At 43.4% G+C, this 19,649-nt stretch overlaps 1 protein-coding gene across 2 annotated transcripts; it reads right to left on the bottom strand.

Moving 5' to 3' along the window:
- Positions 1-5,197: 5,197 nt before the first annotated feature.
- On the bottom strand, positions 5,198-19,611 carry EMC8 (ER membrane protein complex subunit 8). Of its 2 annotated transcripts, XM_083753017.1 has the most exons (6): positions 19,531-19,611; positions 18,957-19,031; positions 11,194-11,270; positions 10,374-10,443; positions 8,520-8,614; positions 5,198-7,121 (listed from the first exon to the last, which is right to left on the bottom strand). In XM_083753017.1, the coding sequence occupies exons 1-6, from the start codon at positions 19,570-19,572 to the stop codon at positions 6,962-6,964; spliced, it is 519 nt and encodes a 172-aa protein (XP_083609143.1). In that variant the 5' UTR covers positions 19,573-19,611; the 3' UTR covers positions 5,198-6,961. The 2 variants fall into 2 exon arrangements, with proteins under 2 accessions (XP_083609143.1, XP_083609142.1); XM_083753016.1 differs by lacking the exons at positions 18,957-19,031; positions 19,531-19,611 and adding an exon at positions 18,036-18,546.
- Between the last annotated feature and the right edge of the window lie 38 nt (positions 19,612-19,649).

Below are 19,649 nucleotides of genomic sequence, written 5' to 3'. Positions count from 1 at the left end.
ACTGGCGAGAGAAGGCAAAGCAAGCTGAGGATGGGAGGGATGCGGAGGTGGGTGTGGAGAGACCCAGCTGGCACCACCAGGCAGGCAAATGCGCTCAAGAAACCTGGGCACACACTGAAAGCACTTTCCTCTCCAAGAATCCTGGGAGTTACAGTTAACCTTTAGTGGAGCTACAATTCCAAGAACTACAGTTCTCTTGATTATTTGGGGGAACTCAACATGGCCACTGACGTGAATGGCTTTAAAAAAAAGGATTGGACAAATTCACAGAGGATTAGGCTTTAGATCTCTGCTAGTTGACTGTGCGCTGCTTCCAGTCTGCTTCTGAACACCAGTTGCTGAAAACCACAGGAGAGGAGAGGGCTGTTGGGCTCAGGTCCTGTTTGTGGGACATCTGATTGGCCCCTGTGAGAACAGGATGCTGGACTAGCTGGCCATTTTTCTTCTTATGTTCTTGTGGGTAAGGGAAAATGTGCTTTGAATATGTGGTGTGTACGTGGCCCTTGACCACTGAAGCCACTTGGGCTGTCCTGGAAGGTGAGTTCATTTGCTGGAGTGCCCACCTAAGCCATGGGTGGGGGAAATTTTTTGGTCCAGTCGGTCAGATCTTTATCTTTCCCCCCATTTCAGCTGATGAAAAGAGAGCTTAGTCTCGCTTTCTGCAGGGTCCCAGTGCACCAGAGACTTCCTGCAGAGAACTTTCTTGGGCACCCAACCCAAGCAGGATTGAATGCCTCATCCATCAGCTGATGTGCTTGGGAGTTCAATCCTGTTAACCAGCTACATGATCCGGCCAAGTGCCTACCTGACGCACACCTGACATCACATATGGTGTTGGGGGTGGGGCAGGAAGGTGCCCATTGATTGTGGGACAGAGCTTGCCAGCCAAATGAGGGTTAGATTTGGCCCACAAGACAGAATTGCGGTCCAAAGCATTGGTGGGCTCCGGATTAGTTACTCCATTTGCATTTTCCCCACAGTAATGTAGGAAATGTATAGCTGAAAGGTCACAGCTCAGTGGTAGAGCATCTGCTTTGCAAGCAAAAGGTCTCTGGTTCAATTCCTGGAATCTCCAGCCAGGGTTGGGAAAGACCTCCCTGACTGAAACCCTAGAGTGCTGCTGCCAGTCAGTGTAGACAGTACTGGACTAGATGGAGTGACCAATGGTGCAGCTCAGTATAAGGCAGCTTCCTTTATTCATGCACAGGCTCGCTTTCTTTGCTAGTCATCGTAATTGTAAAGAGGCCATTGGTCAACCCAGCTTAGTACCGTTTACTGCCGGAGTAGGGAACCTGCAGCCCTCCAGATGTTTCTGGATTCCAACCCCCATCATCCCTGGCCATTGGTCATGCTATCCGGGTCTGATGGGCGTTGTAGTCCCAACAACATCTGGAGAGTCAGAAGTTCCCCATCCTAAATCTGCTATGACTGGCAGTGACTCTCTAGGCAGGAAAAATAAATTCTTTCCCATTCTCTGTTACCAGATCCTTTTCACTGAAGATGCCAGGCGCTGAACATGAGACCATCTGCATGTATAGCAGCTGCTCCATCACTGAGCTGTGTCCTAAATAAAAATGTATATGTGGATATCTGGGTCATTTACGAGATGGAATTTTGGGCATTTGACTTTCTGCATATGCTCTGCCACTGAACTGCCCCATGCGCCACAATAGTGTTCACTATTACTCCATAGGCTCTGTGGCTGAGAATTCATGCACTAAATGGCAGCTCAGATCAATATTTCTTTTTTCTTTTCTTTTCTGGGTACAGAAGTTCTGCATGGCAGCTGTTTTAGAGAGGGTCTCATAATGTACCAGGCCATTCTGTTACAGGCCTTCAGGTAGCTATCACGGAACAAGGAAACTGAGAAGGGAAACTCCAGTGTGATACTGCTGAATTGCAGCTTATCCAAAAGTTACATTCTGTTTGTTTGGGTCTGAAGAGAGACCCAGCTAAGCTTTACTGAGTAGAACCCATTGAAATTAATGGACCTAACTTAGTCATGCGCATTAATTTCAAGGGGTCTATTCTGAGAAAAGTAGTTGAATGGTTTCCTGTTCCATTCCGCTGGAATTTAACTACAACTTTTACACCCCCGTCCTTTACCTCTATGCATATGACTTGAAGCCCAGGAGAGGGTCTTCTTTGTGGTGGCCCCTACACTGTAGGACTCTCTCCTCGCACAGGTGCATCTGACACATCCATTTGATAGTTTTCACTGCATTTTTGAAGATTTGCCTCTTTCCCCTGGCTTTTGACAGTTGTTTTGTGGGACACACCTCATTTGTTTAATTGCACTGTTCTGGTTATTATACGTTTTACTCTTTTTTGCAATTGTGATTGTTTAATGATTTTTTCAAATAACTCTCTGCCCTGGGACCTTATGGCAAATAACTGAGGCTCACACTCCATGGATGTGATGGTTCATGGCAGGCACAAGCAGCAGGGCCTTTTTTGGTGGTGGCTCCCCTATGTGACATGCTCTTCCCCTGGAGACTTACACCAGTGGCTCGCTTCTAACCTTTAGGAAGCAAATTCTTCACTGGGCTTGTGAGGACTAAGTTTATTTTAGCCATGCCATCCAAAGAAGCTAAACTTTTATCAGGACAGATCAAAGTACGTACCTTATTCACACTGTGAATGGTTAAACTACAGAATTCACTACCACAGGATGGATGCTTTTAAAAAGAGGATTAGAGAAATGCATTGAGGATAAGGCTATCAACAGCTACAAGCCATGATGGCTGTGTCCTACTTCCAGTGTCGGAGGGAGTATGGCTCTGAATATCAGCAGGTGGGGAATGCGAGCAGGACAGTGCCATTGCACTCATACTCCGCTCGCTGGCTTCCCAGAGGCATCTAGTTTGCCCCTGTGAGAACAGGATGTTGAACTAAGTGGGTCTTTGACTTGGTTCAGCTGGGCTCTTACTATGTTCTAATCTTTACCTTATTTTAAAGTGGCATTTTATTATTGTAATGTGGGTTTTGCATGGAGTTTACTGTAGTCGGCAATTGTTTTGGAGATCCAAAAGCAGGTGGAAAGGAAGCACAGGGTTCTGCGGGATAGTGGTAACATTTATTTAATCATTCCCCCAATGATCAGTAAAAAGAATCTGGTAACTTTTAATACGTTGAATAAACACAGGCGTGCTAGGAAAGAGCTTTGTTTTACAAAGGCAAGGCTGGTTCTTTCCCCAGGTTTTTGATATGGGGCAGCTTTAGGCCTTTGAATGAATACACTGATCCACTCCACCGTCACTCTGTAACGACAGCAAGCTGGAATGGTCCTGCTCAGATAATTAGGAACATTAGATGCCCCTAAAGCTCACAAAAATATGGTTGCTATGTAAGACCTACTCTGGTCCCTTGTGGCTCTGAACAGGTGCGTGACAGAAGAGAAATGTCAGCAGGCAAAACTTTCCACTGTTACTGCATCTTGGTGGCAGGGGAGCCTCAGCTGTTACACGCACCCTGCCTCACATGTAGCTGGGATCCCTGCCAGAAAGAAACGGCTGCAGCTCCTAAACAAAAAGACATCCTAGTGAGTGAGCTTCAGATCCCCAAGATATGACTAAATAAAGCAAAACACAAATACTTGAGTGTCTGGGGGGTATGGCCTCCTCCTCCTCATCAAGCCAAAGCATTTCCCAGGAAATCAACACATTCCTCGTCTCTGGGGTAATGCAGAGGCTGGAGTCTGAATGATTCATTGAGTTTGCAAAGGCTGCGTGCCTGGGCATATTCTGTTCAATTAATCAGTGGACGACCACAGCTTTTTACAAACTAGCATTATGGGGGAGAGTGGATCAATGATGCATTACGACTTTCCTAATGAGTTCCTGTGACTTCGCAAGTGCTGGGACTTCAGTTGGATTTGAAGGCTGCTCCTAAGGATTTTATGAAAGTGCCTTGATCTATTCACTCACTGCTACTGTGATAGTTCACCTGGAAGGGCCATAAATTAGTGGCTATAGCATTTTGTGTGCTGTCCCAGACAACTCCAGATAAGATAGGGAAAGACTCCTGTCTGAAAATTTAATCGAGAGACACTGCCAGTCTGATTAGACCAAAGCTGGGGAACCTTTTTTTTTCAGCTCGAGGGCCATATTTCCTGCTGAGCAACCTTTGAGGGGTCATATAGCAGTGGTTGGCAGTGCCAGGGGCAAAAATGGGAAGAACAATGAATGTACATTTTACCTTAATAAATATTTAAGATCCCTTTCCACCTCCATCCCCCAGCTGGGGAAAACTTACACTGAAGACAGCATAACACCTTTTATATTGTTCAACTGTAGGCCTGCATTTTAATCATTGTTGTAAGCTGTTCTGAGCAATGCAAATGAAAGGGCAGGTTATAAATCTTTCAAATAAATAATAAGAATCCAGAAGTCAGATGATGCTTTCCTTTCAGAAGCCATTAGCAGAGCACGCAATGCTGCTTTCATGTGCCCAGGTGATTATAAAGCCCACATATCTGGGAAGGAAGCAGAGTGTAGCAAACTTTGGAAGCCAGTATTTCAGTGCACTTAGTGGGAACCCCTGCGAGCAGAAAATAAAGGTAATGCTAACAGGGTTTGAAAAGCAGAGAGAAGAGGCAACCTGCATTATGCCTTTGACTCTATTGGCCCATCACGCCTTCTGCTCTTTTCTGAGCAATCAACCTAAACATGAGTATCAGCAAAGCTGTTAGTTAAATGCAAGCCAAGCAATATCTCCATCTGTAGAATGTTTTCCAATTGACAATAAAATGCAAGTTGCCACTACATTAAAATCTCCTCTATGCACTGCACTCAACACACACTCATCATTTGGCATCATCAGAGGACTTCAGATCATTACACAAAGAGGGAGGGTGGGCCCAGCCAACTGCATGCCAGGCCAAGGTTTAGGGCGAAATGAAGGCTGTTTCCTGAGAGCAGAAATTTTAAAAGTGGCAACCTCAGATAACGATGCATTCATATTCTGGGCTCTGTTCTGCCTTCTACCTTCCAAAGCAGTATAGTCTAGATTTCAGAACCAGGAGAATTCCTCCATGCTACAACAACTAGGTGTTAAATTTAGCTCTAGTAACAGTTGTCACATTGGGTGTGGGGAACCTGTAGCCCTTTGGTTGCTGTTAAGACTCCCATCAGCCCCAGTCAGAATAGCCACATCTGGACTACATACTCGAAATCACAAATCATTACAAAAGCCATACTTATTTCATTGGTTTTATTTTCAAGGTGATGGGGAGGGGGGAGGAGCAAGGAAATGCAGGTGGTCAGCTAAACATTTTTTCTCCCAACATAAAACCTCAAACCATTTCTGCTTAAAATGTAGAATGTGTTATAAATAAAGGTTAAGCTAATACAGGGTCCGTAGGAATAGAAAAGACAAACAAAATACATGTAAAATAATGACAAGGAAGATGCCACACCCCTTCTCCATCACGAGGTAAATGTGGAGAGAAAAAGAAAAGAGAAAACCCTAAACTGACACATGTAAGCATTTTAAGACTCTTTTATGCTACAGTATTATATTACAAGCCTTTTCCGAATGGGCAAAAGTGGCTCAGTACTAAGTGTAACTGTTTGAAACTCACTTTATAAAGACTGTTTGCATGACATAAAGGACGTTAACAAACAGGAGTGCCTCCCATTAAAAGCCTTTCAGGCGTGTTCATGAGCAATTCCTAATCATTTAAAAGCAGCTTTGATTTGAGCTGTGTCCCATCATATTTGTGTGTTTATTTTTTTTAACTTCTGCAGTTCTTAAATACAACTATACCATCACAAAATGGCTGCAGTCAGATGCAACGACAAATTTCGGATTCACACATTCCCTTCCTCCATGGGAGGGGAGATTAAAACTTCTCTTGCAAGCTTACAATAAACCAGAGTTCACTGTTTCGTCTGATCCCTGGCAAACTATGATTTCTGCAAACCAGAATCCCCAGACAGGTCCAGACAAAATAGAAGCTATGGTTTTCTGCAAAACATGTAGGAGGAAGGGAGAAGGTGAAGAGGGAGTTCATGAGCCTGAGGCCAAAAGCTGTTGTGCTCATAACTATGTCTGAATGTAGTCAGTAAAATGAGGGGAACTGAAATTCATAGTTGTAATCTTGTTTATACCACATGGGTGTGCATTTGTACAGAAGTTACAAGGTTCTTCTAACCACAAGGTTAAGAGAAGCACTCCTGAAACAAACAACAAGAACAAAGAACAATCCTGCAACTCACATTGCTTTTTTTTTTTTTTTTACTATTTCAAGACACAACGAGCCCTTGGAATGGGCAAACCACTCATGGTGAAAAACGACCAGGCTCATTACATTTGAGTCTGATAGGCAGAAAAATTGCAGCATTCTCAGAACAACAGAGAAACTTGGCAGCATCTGGTGGGTATATTGCTTGTCAAGCTATTGTTTTCTTCCTGTGCAGCATGTCATAGCAACAAGTACGGTGGCACACAACACCCAGCAGTTAGCACTTAGAACAACAGCTCTCAAACTGGCCACGTATTTTCACTTATAGTTATAGATTTTATTCTTTAAAAAATAAAACTAGCAATTAACTCTCTGGAAGATATTTCATAAATCTTAAATCTTTTAAAAATTACTCTCTAAAGGTTATAAAAGGTTAGTCAAAACTTTTTAATATGAATAGCTTGGATAAGTGGATCTAGTTCCCGGCTGGAGAATTATAGCAACGTATTATGCCGAGGAGGAGAAGAGTCCACAGAGGAATCTGCAAACTACGGTTGGAACCTCAAGGATTCTCATTAAAAAGATTTGACTGCATAGTGACACATCCTTTTTCTCTCTCTCCCTCTCCCAAGTGATGTGTCTCACTCATTGGCTTTCCACATCACTTGAAGGAACCGTTTTAGTACTTTATTTACATTCAAAAAGTATTCATCTCCCCCTTTTGTTTTTTCTTCAGCACAGTGGAAATGCCAACAAATCAAGTCAATGGGAGACTCCCTAGCAGAGATGCAGGACAGCTTTATTAATCTCTGGATTTGTCCAATCATTCCGGATGTCATCCAAATGATTATCAAAATCTACTAGTGTTTCATAGGACCGGCTGTCCAGAAGTGAGGCAGAGATCCTCTGGGCTTCTGACCAGTCTTCACAGTAATCACTAGGAAGCAAGAAAAAAGTAAAGAATTAATGGTCCTCAGGGGGAACGAACCAGCCTCCAAGTCCACTGGAGTGAAAGCAAAGGAAAAATCTATCAGCAATGCATAATGACAAACAGAGGGTCAGCTACACTACGAACTAAAAAACAAACAAAAAACACTTCAGTCAAAATGACTCACCCTGAGGAAACCTGGGAGTTACAAGAGAGGCGCACCTGTTTGAAGTATTTGCTAGACAGCCCTCACAGAGCTACAATTCACACAGAGACCTTATTCAGATACAGTGCTACATCTATGACTTAAGTGTTGCATCAATGAACTCGCTCACTTCACTTCCCTCCCCCTTCTCTTCTTCCATCTCAGTCACAAGGAGATTCAAAGCTTATGCTTCTGTTTTTAACTAGGCACAGTACAGAATTATGTTCAAACCTTGACAAACGGTGGCCAGTCTTAGTAATGGTTTATTAAAAGAGGGCAACTTCAAACCGTGGTTTATGAATCTGGCTTGTTTCAGTGAAAGCTTCTGATCGCCTCCTCCTACTCCTCTTGGTGGCACCCTCTCCAGCCTGATGCTCCCCTGACATTTTAGACTATGACTCCCAACAGGCTACTGCCAGCATGGTTGTGTTGGCTGATGGGAGTTGGTAGTTCTACTATCTGGAGAGCACCAGGCTGGGGAAGGCTAGGCTGAACAAGAGCTTAGTGTTGCATCCTAACAAGGCCAGTGCCAGGGGCGTAGAGAGGCATGACCCTTAAACTGTTTCACATACCATGGACAGGCCCTGCACATTATTTGTTCATGATAGAAAAGCTCTGACGAGAGCAGAAAACCTTTCAAAAGCTGACTGTGATTAGTTCCCAATGGATGCTACTCTGGTTGTTTCACATCTGAACCCTCCTTCCTCTCTTCCCCCTGCCCCACCTCCATGCCTATTTCCTTTGGTAATATGTTTCATACACTATGTTGCTGTTCTGAGTTTGCTGGCTTTACAGTTTGAAATATTATTCAATTAGGCAGATCTGAAATTTTATTAGGTTAACACTGGATCCAGGTCATTAAAATGTTGTACTTTATTTATCAAGTTGGTTTGGGGATAATAGCAAAAAACTACTTCATTCACCTGTGCAAACTGACTCCTCCAGATGTTTCAGAATAGAAGTCCCATCAGTCCCAGACAACCAGCACAGGTTGAAGAAGGCTGAATTAATTCATTGTTTGGATTTGCTGTGTGCCTGTATTGATTGTACATTATATATTTTTGCATAGATTGTTTCATACTCATAGCCAGCTGCTTATTTTGGAGGCATTCCAAACTTAGGCTTCGTTTCAAGGTAAAATATACTAAATATAAAAATGTAAATGCTGCTTAGGAGCAAAGGTCTGTTCTATGAATACTCACAAGTGCGGGTCTTTGCATCTCCATTTGTTTTCGTGATGTTCGTACACATGAACAGTCGGTTCTATGCACTCCATTGTAAATTTACTATTATCCACCTGATGCAGAACAGAGAGAGGGAACAGAAAGCTCAGTGGCAGAATGTCTGCTTTGCATGCAAAAGGTCCTAGGTTATATCCCTGGCAGCTCCAAATAGAACTGGGAAATGTTCCCCTGCCTGAATCCCTAAAGAATTACTGCCAGCCAGTGTAGGCCAGGTATGGGGAACACCTGTCCTCTCTACCTGGTTGTCAGGGCTCTCCCAAGTCCACACACCCTGTTGAATCACACCCTCCACCAATCCTGCTCTGTGCCCTCCTTGAGTGTTTTTGCCTGACTGGAATGCTTCCTTGAATGCAGATCATACTTCTTGCTTGTCTGGATGGAAGATAAAGAGGCCTACTGTACAAGGTAAAATTCACAGCTGCTGTTCCACCAACTTTTGCCTCTGGCTCTTGGAAGGTTACTTAGGAGGGAATGCAGCCTTTGAGCCGAAAAAGATTCTCCACCCCGGTGTAGACAACAGTGAGGTAGATTAACCAATACTCTGAATCTGTAGAAGGGAGCTTCCTATTCAGAAAAGCATTCTCACCTAGACACACACACTGGAACAACCTTACAATTTATGCACTGGAAATGGACCCTTGCAATTAAGTTGGAAATGTGGAGAATGAACTAGAAATGAACTCCTGTTAAAGTAGTGGTTTTCAAACTTTCCACCTTCAGGGAACTCTTTCCAGCTTGTTTTGTCTGCTGAGGAATCCATGATGGTCAGCCAAAGACACCTAGCAGGTTGCAAAGGATACTTGGGCATGTTTTAAGGGCACACACTTGTTTAATGCAAGGCATAATTTAGGCCTGTTAATCATTGGCTCCATGGTGACAAGAGTGCAATCTAGAACACACCCAACAGTTTCCCTGCAGCTGTACACTGCAGGTATAAATCTCATAGTGATGGGGAAACAAACTTTCAAGGAAATAAGTATCATTATCATTAATTCAGTTTATTATTCAATTAATATGATCAGGATGGCAGCCAATAAAACAGTATTAAAACAATCCACACTAAAACAATAGCTGGTTGCTAGTTCTCAAATAGCCAGGGCCTCAAAAAGCATTGCTGACAGTGATCTCAATACAAAGACACATAGTTGTAGAGCAGAGGTGGAGAACCTTTTTCAGTCCAGGGGCCCCATTCTCTTCCAAGCAATCTTCTGAGGGCCACCTGCCACTAGTAGGTGGGGCCAGAGGCCAAAGTGGGGAAATTATTATGAATTTTACCTGTGCAGAATAGGCTACTTACTTCACTCTCAAGACACCTTTCTCTAGTCTCCATCCAGGCAAGCAAAGCTCAAGGACATTTTCCAGCTAGGCAAAAACACTTGAGGAGGGTGCAGAGCAGGGCTGGTGAGGGGCATGTCTTGGAAGAGTCCCAAAGGCCAGAGAGAAAGACCATATCCCCTACGTGGTGGTTCCCAATCTCTTATAGAGAAGGCAGTGATCAAGGTACCCAGGTCAGAAACAGTATAGGGCTTTGTCCACCATTACTTGTATTCTTGTTTTACTTTAAATAAATGGAAGAAACTTGAGCAACTGAAGGATTTTCTGGAAAACAGTTCTGAAGCACTGCTTTAGGGTGATGGTGCGACTTCATGGCAGTGAGGGAGGGTTGTATTACAAGACTTGCAAATAACTGAAGCACTTACATTTCAGAAAATGTAATCTAAGCAATGGATGTCATTAGCTATGGCCATGAAGTGTACACTAAATAAAGAAAAAAGGCAGCGGGGGGAGGGGCAGGGGAAGGATATTACATACCATTATGAGGGCTGTGTCATTGAAGCCTTCTGCAATCCTGGAGGCAACCTTTTCAGCAACCTGGTTTGGACTACAAAAAGCACACAAATTACTTACAATTCTGCTATTCTTCAAATCATTCATAATGAAATTGGAACACTTGAATGAAGAGATGATGATAAGATGTCCGATGATGTGCTCAAGAGGAAACGTTTTATATGGCCTAAAGCAAGAATCGGGAACCTCTGGCCCTACATACGTTGTTGCACAACATCTCCCTTCATTCCAAAAAACACTCACCACACTGGCTGGGACTTACTGGACTAGGAGTCCAACGACATCTGGAGCGCAACAGCCCAACCTTAACCCTGGTCTAAAGCTAAACCAGATTTAAAATAAACTGATGGTGGCTGGGCATTGTCAGTCCTCTATTCTGTTCACTCACGCTGGCCAACCTCCTGTTCTGGTAACAAAGACATGGGATATGTGCCTCATTGCATCAGGCATTAAGCAACGCCTAAGAAATTAAAATAAGGCTTCTGCAACCAATCTGGTGCCTTCTGGATAATCTGGACTACAATTCCCATAGCATCAGGTCAGGGATAGCTGGCCTACACATTTATCTAAACCAATGGTAATAGCTTCCCCTTAAGGAGCCCTGGGAATTATTGTTTTACAAGGCCACAAGCACAGCGCTACAGGAAGAATTTACTACTAGGTGTTTTGTTCGGGTTAGCCTCTGATTCGGTTCTTTCTTTCTCTCTCCAAGCCCCTCTCCCTTTATGGGGCTCACATCCATTTTTGAATGGGTCGCAGTGGCAAGGTGGTTGAAGCAACATACCTGGCATCTTTCAGACGTTCATTAGCTTGATAGTACCCGGCTATTACATAGCTATTCTCTTTGCACCATGAATCAATCTGAAAGAGGACATAAATAAAAAATCTGTAAGCATTCAGAACTCAAAGCACTGGCTAACGTCACAGGGGGTGATAGCTAGTGAATTAGTGGATTGAAATAGCCACTTTATACCCATTAGCATGGGAAAACATGACTTCCTTTTGAGAGCTGTTGCAAGGACAAAATGAAAACTTTTGGGCTGCCAGGGTACTAGGTAAAAAATCTATTTCTCAAATGAAACATTATTGCTGTCAATCATTTCATAAAAGACTTTAAATTTATGTTCTATACAACATATAACTTGCTCTCCTACCCCGGTGAAACTGCCCACTATTATGTTTATGTTATTTATATTGATAGAATTTCTATAATGCCAAATCATAGAATACAATGGTGGCATTAAAACATGAAACTTTTTTTTTAAAAAAAATGAAGGGGTTAAAGTGACTGGCTAATGAAATAAAACAAAATAAACAACTGCCAAGGCCTATTGGCATAAGTCTTCAAGAGATGAGGAATCTTTGCTGGAGTGTTCCACAGCACAGAATCAGCAACGCTAAATGCCTGACTTCTAGTTAACACGAGTCGGGCCTCTGTAATACAGGGCACATTTTATTTCCATTGTACAAAATGTGAACTGGGTGGCCACAGACAATCTGAAGGGGAGGTGGGACAAATTTGGGACTCCTGGATATCAGCCCAACCCTCTCATAAACTGTGGAAAGCCACCTCGATGAGCTGTCTCCAAGTTCTACTCAGAGGAGAAACACTGAAATTAAATATCCTAATTTAGTCATGCCCACTAATTTCAAAGGATCTATTGAGTAGAACTTAGAAAGAAACAAAGGGTTTTATTAAACTATCAGTGCAGTTGATGCAGGAGATCTGGGCTCAAAGTTATCACTTTGGTCCTGGATTTAATTGTGTTTTTCTGTAAGACATTTGCAGTCTCAGCCTGCCATGGAGACAGTGATCTACTAGGGGATGTTGAAAGTGGTCAAAGCAAACACCACAGAATGCTTTTACTAACTGTAAGTGCTATATGCCTGCTATAGCAATTCCTTTCCTTTACAGATGTTGGGATTCCTGAAGCCCAACCTGGTTGACAGACACATGGAAAAGACAAGCCACAGAAGGACTTTTATGGAGAAGTAAAATATGACAGCAGAGGTATGCATAAGGAGGGGGAGAGACCATCTTGCCCTTCCTCTGGTCACTTCATTAAGCATGGAAGTGAAGGGGCAGAATGAGCGGAGAGGGGTCTTAGGATGTGTGTAGAAACTTCATAGGGGGTGGGGTGGGAAGAGGACAGATGGCACAAGTCAGAGTGGAGGGAACTCCTTGTTCTTTTGTCCCCTACTCACTGTGCAGAATGAAGGGCTGGTGGACTCTGGACTTGCTAGTACTCTCATGGGAGGAGAAGGGGCAAGAAAACTGGTCACCAGCCCCACTCTAAAAGACCCACATTTAAACTGCCCAGCAACCAGGGCTGTGGGCTTTAGCAGGAAGAGCAACATGATCCTTGATTGGTGATAAGGTGCAGATTCTATTGTGTCTACCCTGCACCTCCACCCCTGCTGCAACAGTCACTTTAATTAGTGAAGATATTTGCATAATATCATTTTATCCTAATGTATCATCTGATCTGCCACAAAGCTTTGTTAAAATACCCAGTGAGAATTAAAGGGGCAAATTCATCTTGGGTGTTATGAGGCAGGATTTAAAGTGCTGCATTTATCCATATCAGACTTTGGCCCAGTTTCAGTGGCTTTTGAATATATCCCCATATTTGCTACTCACAATAAATGTAACTGATTAAGATAATCCAGTGATTTTGGGAGGTGGAAAAACGAGCTAGCAATTGTGCTTTTTGCTGTCAACTACTATCTTAAAAAAATGGGGGGAGGGGGAATTAAGTGGATTGCAGAACATTTTGGATGCTGAATTCCAGCTTCCTGCAAAACACATCAATCTCATGGTTAGCAGAATAATTACAGCCGTGAATTAAACTGTCTAAAAGCAGAACGAAGCTACACAAATAATCTCTTCTAAAAGAATGACATGGATTTATGTGTTTCATTAAATTGTCGTTTGCTGGCATTGTTCTACTTAAAGAGCCAACTGCTGAAGTAATCATAACCCCCATTTCAAGGGTTTATAGATGCCATTTTAATTGCCAGCAAGTTGAGATCTTTTAACTAAAACTAAACACCCGGATAAAACATTCTTGCTCACAGCAAACATTAAGAAGCTGATCTGAAATTTCCCTTTTGGTATTCTATAGGAAGCTCAGTTTCTATTCAATTTTAGGGGAGCAACAGAGAGAGACAGCTCTGCTCTGGCTTGTTAGCAACAGGTTTTTTTTAAAGTAACACTTTATTGGGTTTTATAAACAAGGATCATATGAATAACAAATTATACAAATAAATGGACCAAGTCTTCTCATGTCATTTGTACATCACAAAAATAGCATAATAAATTTGCAGGAATATCTACAACATATGCTTCATTATTAGTGGTCAATTTTTCAAGTTCCTGGGTTTGTGAATTGATTTAAACAAAAACAAAGGGGAAATAGGATAGAAAAGACTTAGCAGATAACATTCAACATCGCATAGCTAAATGCCTAATCAGGAGCCCTTTTGGTTGTGCTTACATTAAGTATGAATAATAGTCATTTTTCCTCTTATGTTACCAATGAAACAATATAAAGTGTTGTATATTAATGAGTGTGGGAGCACAGTTCAAAGTGAAAATAAAAATTTATGTTTACATTTTAATTTTGGTCAACCAGATGGAGCCAAATGCTGATGGGAGGTGGGGTCATTTTCAGGAATACTGGCATAAATTAAACCATACCAGGGTAAAGTCATCTTTCTTTATCTGTCCATGTGCCAACTGTAATTTATTTCATAATCTTGCAAGGACGGCTGTTTCCCAAACTGAACCTCAAAGTTCAGTTTTGTCCTACAGCTATTTTTTCATATTTGAATGTAATGAAATTTACTTAAGTGTAAGGAAAGACATTTTATAATGGCAATGTGTACACATCACCAAGCACATGTACCTGCCTTAAAACAAGCATTGCCCTACCAGGCGATAAAGTTTCCTCATGACAGCTCAGTAGATGTGCTTTGCAGATGGCCAGGCACCGTTGGGAAGTAGTTCTCAAATTGCTCCTTGCAATTCCCAAGAGTTAACTGTCTCATTTGCCACAAGTGCATTTAGTCATTTGTGGCCTTAACACAAATGCACAGACAGCTTTCACTGGGTTCTGTGCATGGCAGCCAGAAGCAATTTTTACTCCCAACAAATGGCCAACTATCAACAAGCTTGGCCTAGTGACCCTTGGTTGGGCAGAGGAATCCATTTTAGCCTATTCCCGTGGCATATCTGCTTGGCTCATGTGGTTAATTCATCCTTTGTTGATTGGTTCATTGTGGCTTTAACTGTGTAAGCCTATCATTATGCATGGGGTGGTGGGAGGACTGGTATGTGGATCACCTTCCCTTAAAATAAGGCCTTGTGTGATTTTTTTCAGTTCTCTATTACTACTCTGCAACTCCTTAAGTATTCTTGCACTTTGACAATAACCTTAAAAGGACAGGATGTGAGCAAAGACTCTTCCTTGGACAAAATAAATATTTCGCTGGGAACTTCTGCTTTCTACACTTTCTCTCAATACTGTATCTCCTTCATGCACCTGCTTGGTTGCTCTTATCCTTTAGACTTCAATCTTTCTAATGATGGTCTCAGCACTGCACTTTGTGGCTTTTGGCTGGACATATAACCAGGACTGCTGGACCCAAGTTGATATACACATTTCATCTTCTGGCGTTTCTACTATCAATCAGCAAATAGGCTGTTAAATCTGAATGCCACTTACAAAACCACAAGGCAGCACAATAAAAAGTTACGCAAATATGGATAAGCACCTTGGCTTTCTAAGACATCTCGCACTATCCTTGATTACGTTTGTCAAAGCTGCCACAAACAATATTTGCATGCCACATTGATTTGCTAATTGATTAAAGTTTGACAAATCCCAACTCAGCTTAAAATGCACAAATACAATTTCTTCATAATTAGATTGTGTGAGAACTTGCAGCATTTCATGAATTCTGCAATTATTTCAATTTCCCATTAAAGCTATAAGCTGATTTTGCAAAGATTTCCAAAGAGCTGCCACAATGCTCTGTATACCAAAGTGACTCACTGCCCTTAAAATTCTATGTCCATGGTGCTCTTCATTCACCTTTGTACTCAGCAACACAACTTATTCCATTGCTGCCCAGCCTCCTCTAGATGCTTTTGGTTTAAGTACTCTGATATCAGAGGGGCTGTGAGCACACTGGTTATTATCTGAAGAGATATCACAGGCTATGCACTGTCCAGGTGGCCAAAATGTTTATTGTTTTCAATGCTTGATTTATAGTGCACCCATCAACAGATTCCCAGGGTGAATTACAAAAAAGTTTTTTTAAAAAACCACAACAAAAATCAGAACAGGAATATTAAAACATCATGTTAAAAAGCAGTAAAAAATAATAATCAGCCAGCAAAACTAAAATGAACAGCAAGCACTGCAAAAACAATATGAAGAGCACCCTTCCCAGACATAGCACCCTTCAGATGTTTCGACTACAACTTTCATGAGCCCCAGTCAGCACAGCCATGCTGCCAGGGTTGATGTAAGCTACAGTAAACAATATCTTGAGGCCACCAAGTTGATAAAGACTAAAGATGAAAAAGCTGGGGGAAATGAAAATATATTTGGTGCCAAGATGTCATCAAGGTGGATGCCATGCTAGCATTCCAAAGTTGGGTTCCCATCACTGTGTAGGTCCTTTCTCTTATAGCCACCCACTGCCCTTAGATGGTGGGAGATCAAAAAGAAAAGCCTCCTTTGAAGATCTTAGTATATTGTATAGGCAGACACATGTTGAGACAATAGGTCTTTCAAGGTATTGTGGTGTGATGCTGTGAAATATTTAACACAAGGACCTTTGTACATTTAGCAGTTCTGTTGCCAAGGACCGTTGGGCAGGTGCAGCTTTTCAACCCCCGTGCTGTCCTGTAACTGGCAAAAGTTCAACTTCTACAAACCAATGAAAAAAGTATAGAGGTGCTAACTTTGGAAGCATAATATCCTCTGTGCTAGATAATGGGAAGGGTTATTAACAGATAACATGGTGAAGAGATGTGGCCAGATGCCCCTGGAAAGGCCACATATTAGCCCTCCTCTGTTGTTTGTCCTCTGCATGCATGTGATATCCAAAGGTATGCTGCCTGATCATCTGTGAATTTGTGTAGAAGGCAGCCTTCCCCAGCCTGGTGTCCTCCAGATGTTTAGAAATACAGCTCCCACAACCCCCAAATTCTGACCAACTAGAGTTTGAGGGAGTTACGGTTCATCTAGTACCGCACCCTCAATTTCTCATAGTGGGTGGATGTTTAAGGAAAGCCCAAAAGAAGCTCCCCAGCAACTGTCTTTCCAAGGGATCCTGCCTCTTCACGGGGAGGTTATATATAGGCCAGCATCCTGTTTCCAACATTGGCCAGCCATAAGTTTTTTGAGAAGCACAGTTGCCTTCCTCATCTGTCCCGTTACGTGGCATATTGAGCTATATTGCCTACAGACAGGGAGGCCCCATTTAGTTCTTATAGTCAACAGCCTTCAACGGACATATCTGCCATGAATTAAGGCAACAGACCCCCTGCTTTGCTGTTTGCTCCCTCCCCACAATCTTATATTTAGAAGTATATTACCTCAGGAGTTAAGAAAGGCCGTAAATCAACTGCATCACATGTAGAAGCAAGGCCCCAGGCTTAATTCCTGGTGTTCCCAGCCAGACAATGTCAACAGTACTGAGGTAGAGAAACCAACTGAGGTAGAGAAACCAACTGACAACTTCCTATGTTAACCCTTCATTCAGACCCATGAGAACTAGAACCTTACTTTGAGGGGAAGGGCTGTGGAAGACCCCATGATTTACATACAGAAACCCCCAGGCTCAATCCCTGGAGTCTCCAGATAAGGCTAGGAATGTCCCCTGCCTGAAACCCTGCCAGACAGATAATACTGAGCTAGATGAAGTGAGGATTTGACATTCACTATAAGGCATAGAAGCTCTATTCACAGGGAAGCCTTCCCCAAAAGCAGCAAACAAGTTAAGGACCAGTTTCCCATTGAGGAGGAAAGAAACACAAGAAGCTGCTTTATATTGAGTCTTAGTACTGTTTACACTGATTGGCAGCAGGTTCCCCAGGGTTTCAGACTGGCAGGAGTGTATGCTTTCCCAGCCCCTACCTGGAGATGCTGCTGCGGACAGGACCAGAAACCTCCTGCATGTAAAGCAGATGCGCTACCATGGAGTTAAGACGCTTCCCCTAAAAGTAATATAAGACACTAGACCTCATGGTTGTTTAAAGGAGAATATGGGAAGCGGCCTTACGTTATGTCAGGTCACTGCCCCATTTAGCTCAGGGCTTATTGACTGGCAGTGGCTCTCTAAGGTTTTAGACGAGGAGGAGTCTTTCCCAGCCCCTACCAGGGAAACTGAACCAAGAACTTTCTCCATGGAGAGCAGGTGCTCGACCACGGGGTTAGGGTCCTTCCCTTAAAATCAAAGCAAGATACTAGTCCTCGTGGTTCTGAATGATGACAATATGAGGCCTTTATACCGCGTGAGACCCATTGGTTCATCTGTCTAGCTCAATTTACTGTCGACGCCGGCTTTCTGCCCCCCACCCCACCCGCTTGCCAGCCCCCCCGGCCCACCCACCAGCGTGAGCGCCACCTCCAGCATGGGCGCCAGGGCGAGGCTGCCATGGAAGAGCGGGATGCAGTCCACGAAGAGCGCGTGCGCCGGCAGGTGAGGCCCCGTCGGCTCCCTCTCCCGGCCTCGCTGCTGCTGGTGGTGGTGCTGCGGCTGCTTCTCGGCCACCAAGAGCCCGTTGACGGCGCAGTGCGGGTACTTGGCGCCGTGGAGCACCATCTTGCAGTAGGCCTGCGTGCTCAGCTTCATCTTGGCCTGGGCCCCGCCTCAGTCAGCACAGCCGTCGCCGCTGCTGTTTCCTCCTCCTCATGGGGCCCCGCTCGGCAGGGGCAGCTCCGGCCTCCCTCACGACCACCGCCGCTGCCCGCTTCCGGCTCCACGGGCCCGCCGCCAAGCACCGGCCGTAAAGCTGGGAACGGGGAGGAGGAGGAGGGGCGCAAAAGTGTCGCGAAAGGAGCCTCTCCAAGTCCCATAGCTGAAGTACAGAGGAAGGGTGGCAAAGGCCCTTCTAGACTCATATCTATGGTCTTCTCTAGTTCCACCTTCTTTACCTCCCGTCATACCCCGCAGCGAAAAAGTGGTTCCTTTTTTTTGGAACGCATAGAGTTACGGATCCATTGTCTACAAATAACGTTGTTCGGTTATTTTTGACGGCCCCTCCCGTTTTCCCCCTGTCTTATGTGGGATTAAACAGGCAAGAGATTCCGAGGAGGAAACAAAGGAGGCAAACTCTTTGTCTTTTTTTGGGTGGCATCTAAAAAGCTAACACATTTTATTATGGCATAAGCGTGCATCTGATACGGTGGGCTCTAGTCCACGAACGTTTATGGCACAATTTCTACTAATCTTAAGATGCTACAACACTTTTTGCACTCCCTCTTTTCTTTTGCTGCAATAGACTTGGGTTGCAATCCTAACGCCACTTACCTGGGAGTAAGATCCACAGAATTCAAGGAGACTTGCTTCTGAGTAGACATTGTTAAGGATTGCTCTGTTACTCCTCTGGAAAGTGGAGAAAATAAAGGACTTTAGCGTAGCTACATTACTATTAGGCGGGATATCTCTCCCTCCCCGCAGAAGCAAAGAGAGCAGTTAACATTGCATCTGATTGAGGTCTTATTTATTGTGAACTGCACTTTGGAAACTTACTCTCCCTGCCCCTCCTAAACAGAAAAAAGGAAGAGTGACACACACAATTGTCTGAAAAACCACCTTCTAAGTTGCTTTTGAATCTCTTTTTTTGCCTTTCCTTCTTTTAATAAAAAAACTTTTGGAGTTTTTGGTAGAGAGCATTGCTACCCAATCACAGGTAAACAACAGTTCTATATTTCTCTGTACTTTTTCTATAGCAGACTTCACCAGCTCTGTGCCTACACGTTTTGGACCACTAGTAGTTTACGGCAGAAAAGACGAAGGAGCGACTTTTAGAGGTGTCTAAGGTTATTATTTAGAGGTGTCTAAGGGCAGGGGTACCTTTACCTTTACCTTTAAGGTTATTCACGGTGCTAAGTAAGTGGATAGAGAGAATATTCTCTCTTTTCATTCTGAAAGGTCAGTTCAATGAAGCTGGATGTTCTTGATGTTAACGCGGAAATCACCCCATGGGGTAAACGATACCTG

The sequence above is a fragment of the Podarcis gaigeae genome, assembly GCF_964106915.1.
Source record: "Podarcis gaigeae genome assembly, chromosome: 8".
NCBI classification, from domain to species: domain Eukaryota; kingdom Metazoa; phylum Chordata; class Lepidosauria; order Squamata; family Lacertidae; genus Podarcis; species Podarcis gaigeae.
Note: the sequence above shows the minus strand (reverse complement) of the source record. Positions and strands in the feature narration are given on the sequence as shown.

What these genes read in the sequence shown, in the direction of transcription:
- EMC8 (XM_083753016.1), bottom strand. Translation starts at nt 18,278, where the DNA reads ATGAAGCTGAGCACGCAGGCCTACTGCAAGATGGTGCTCCACGGCGCC. An exon ending in TGGAGGTGGCGCTCACGCTG is followed by an intron (nt 11,271 to 18,035) that starts GTGGGTGGGCCG and finishes GTCCTCTTTCAG; the next exon opens with ATTGATTCATGGTGCAAAGA. An exon ending in GAACGTCTGAAAGATGCCAG is followed by an intron (nt 10,444 to 11,193) that starts GTATGTTGCTTC and finishes TGCTTTTTGTAG; the next exon opens with TCCAAACCAGGTTGCTGAAA.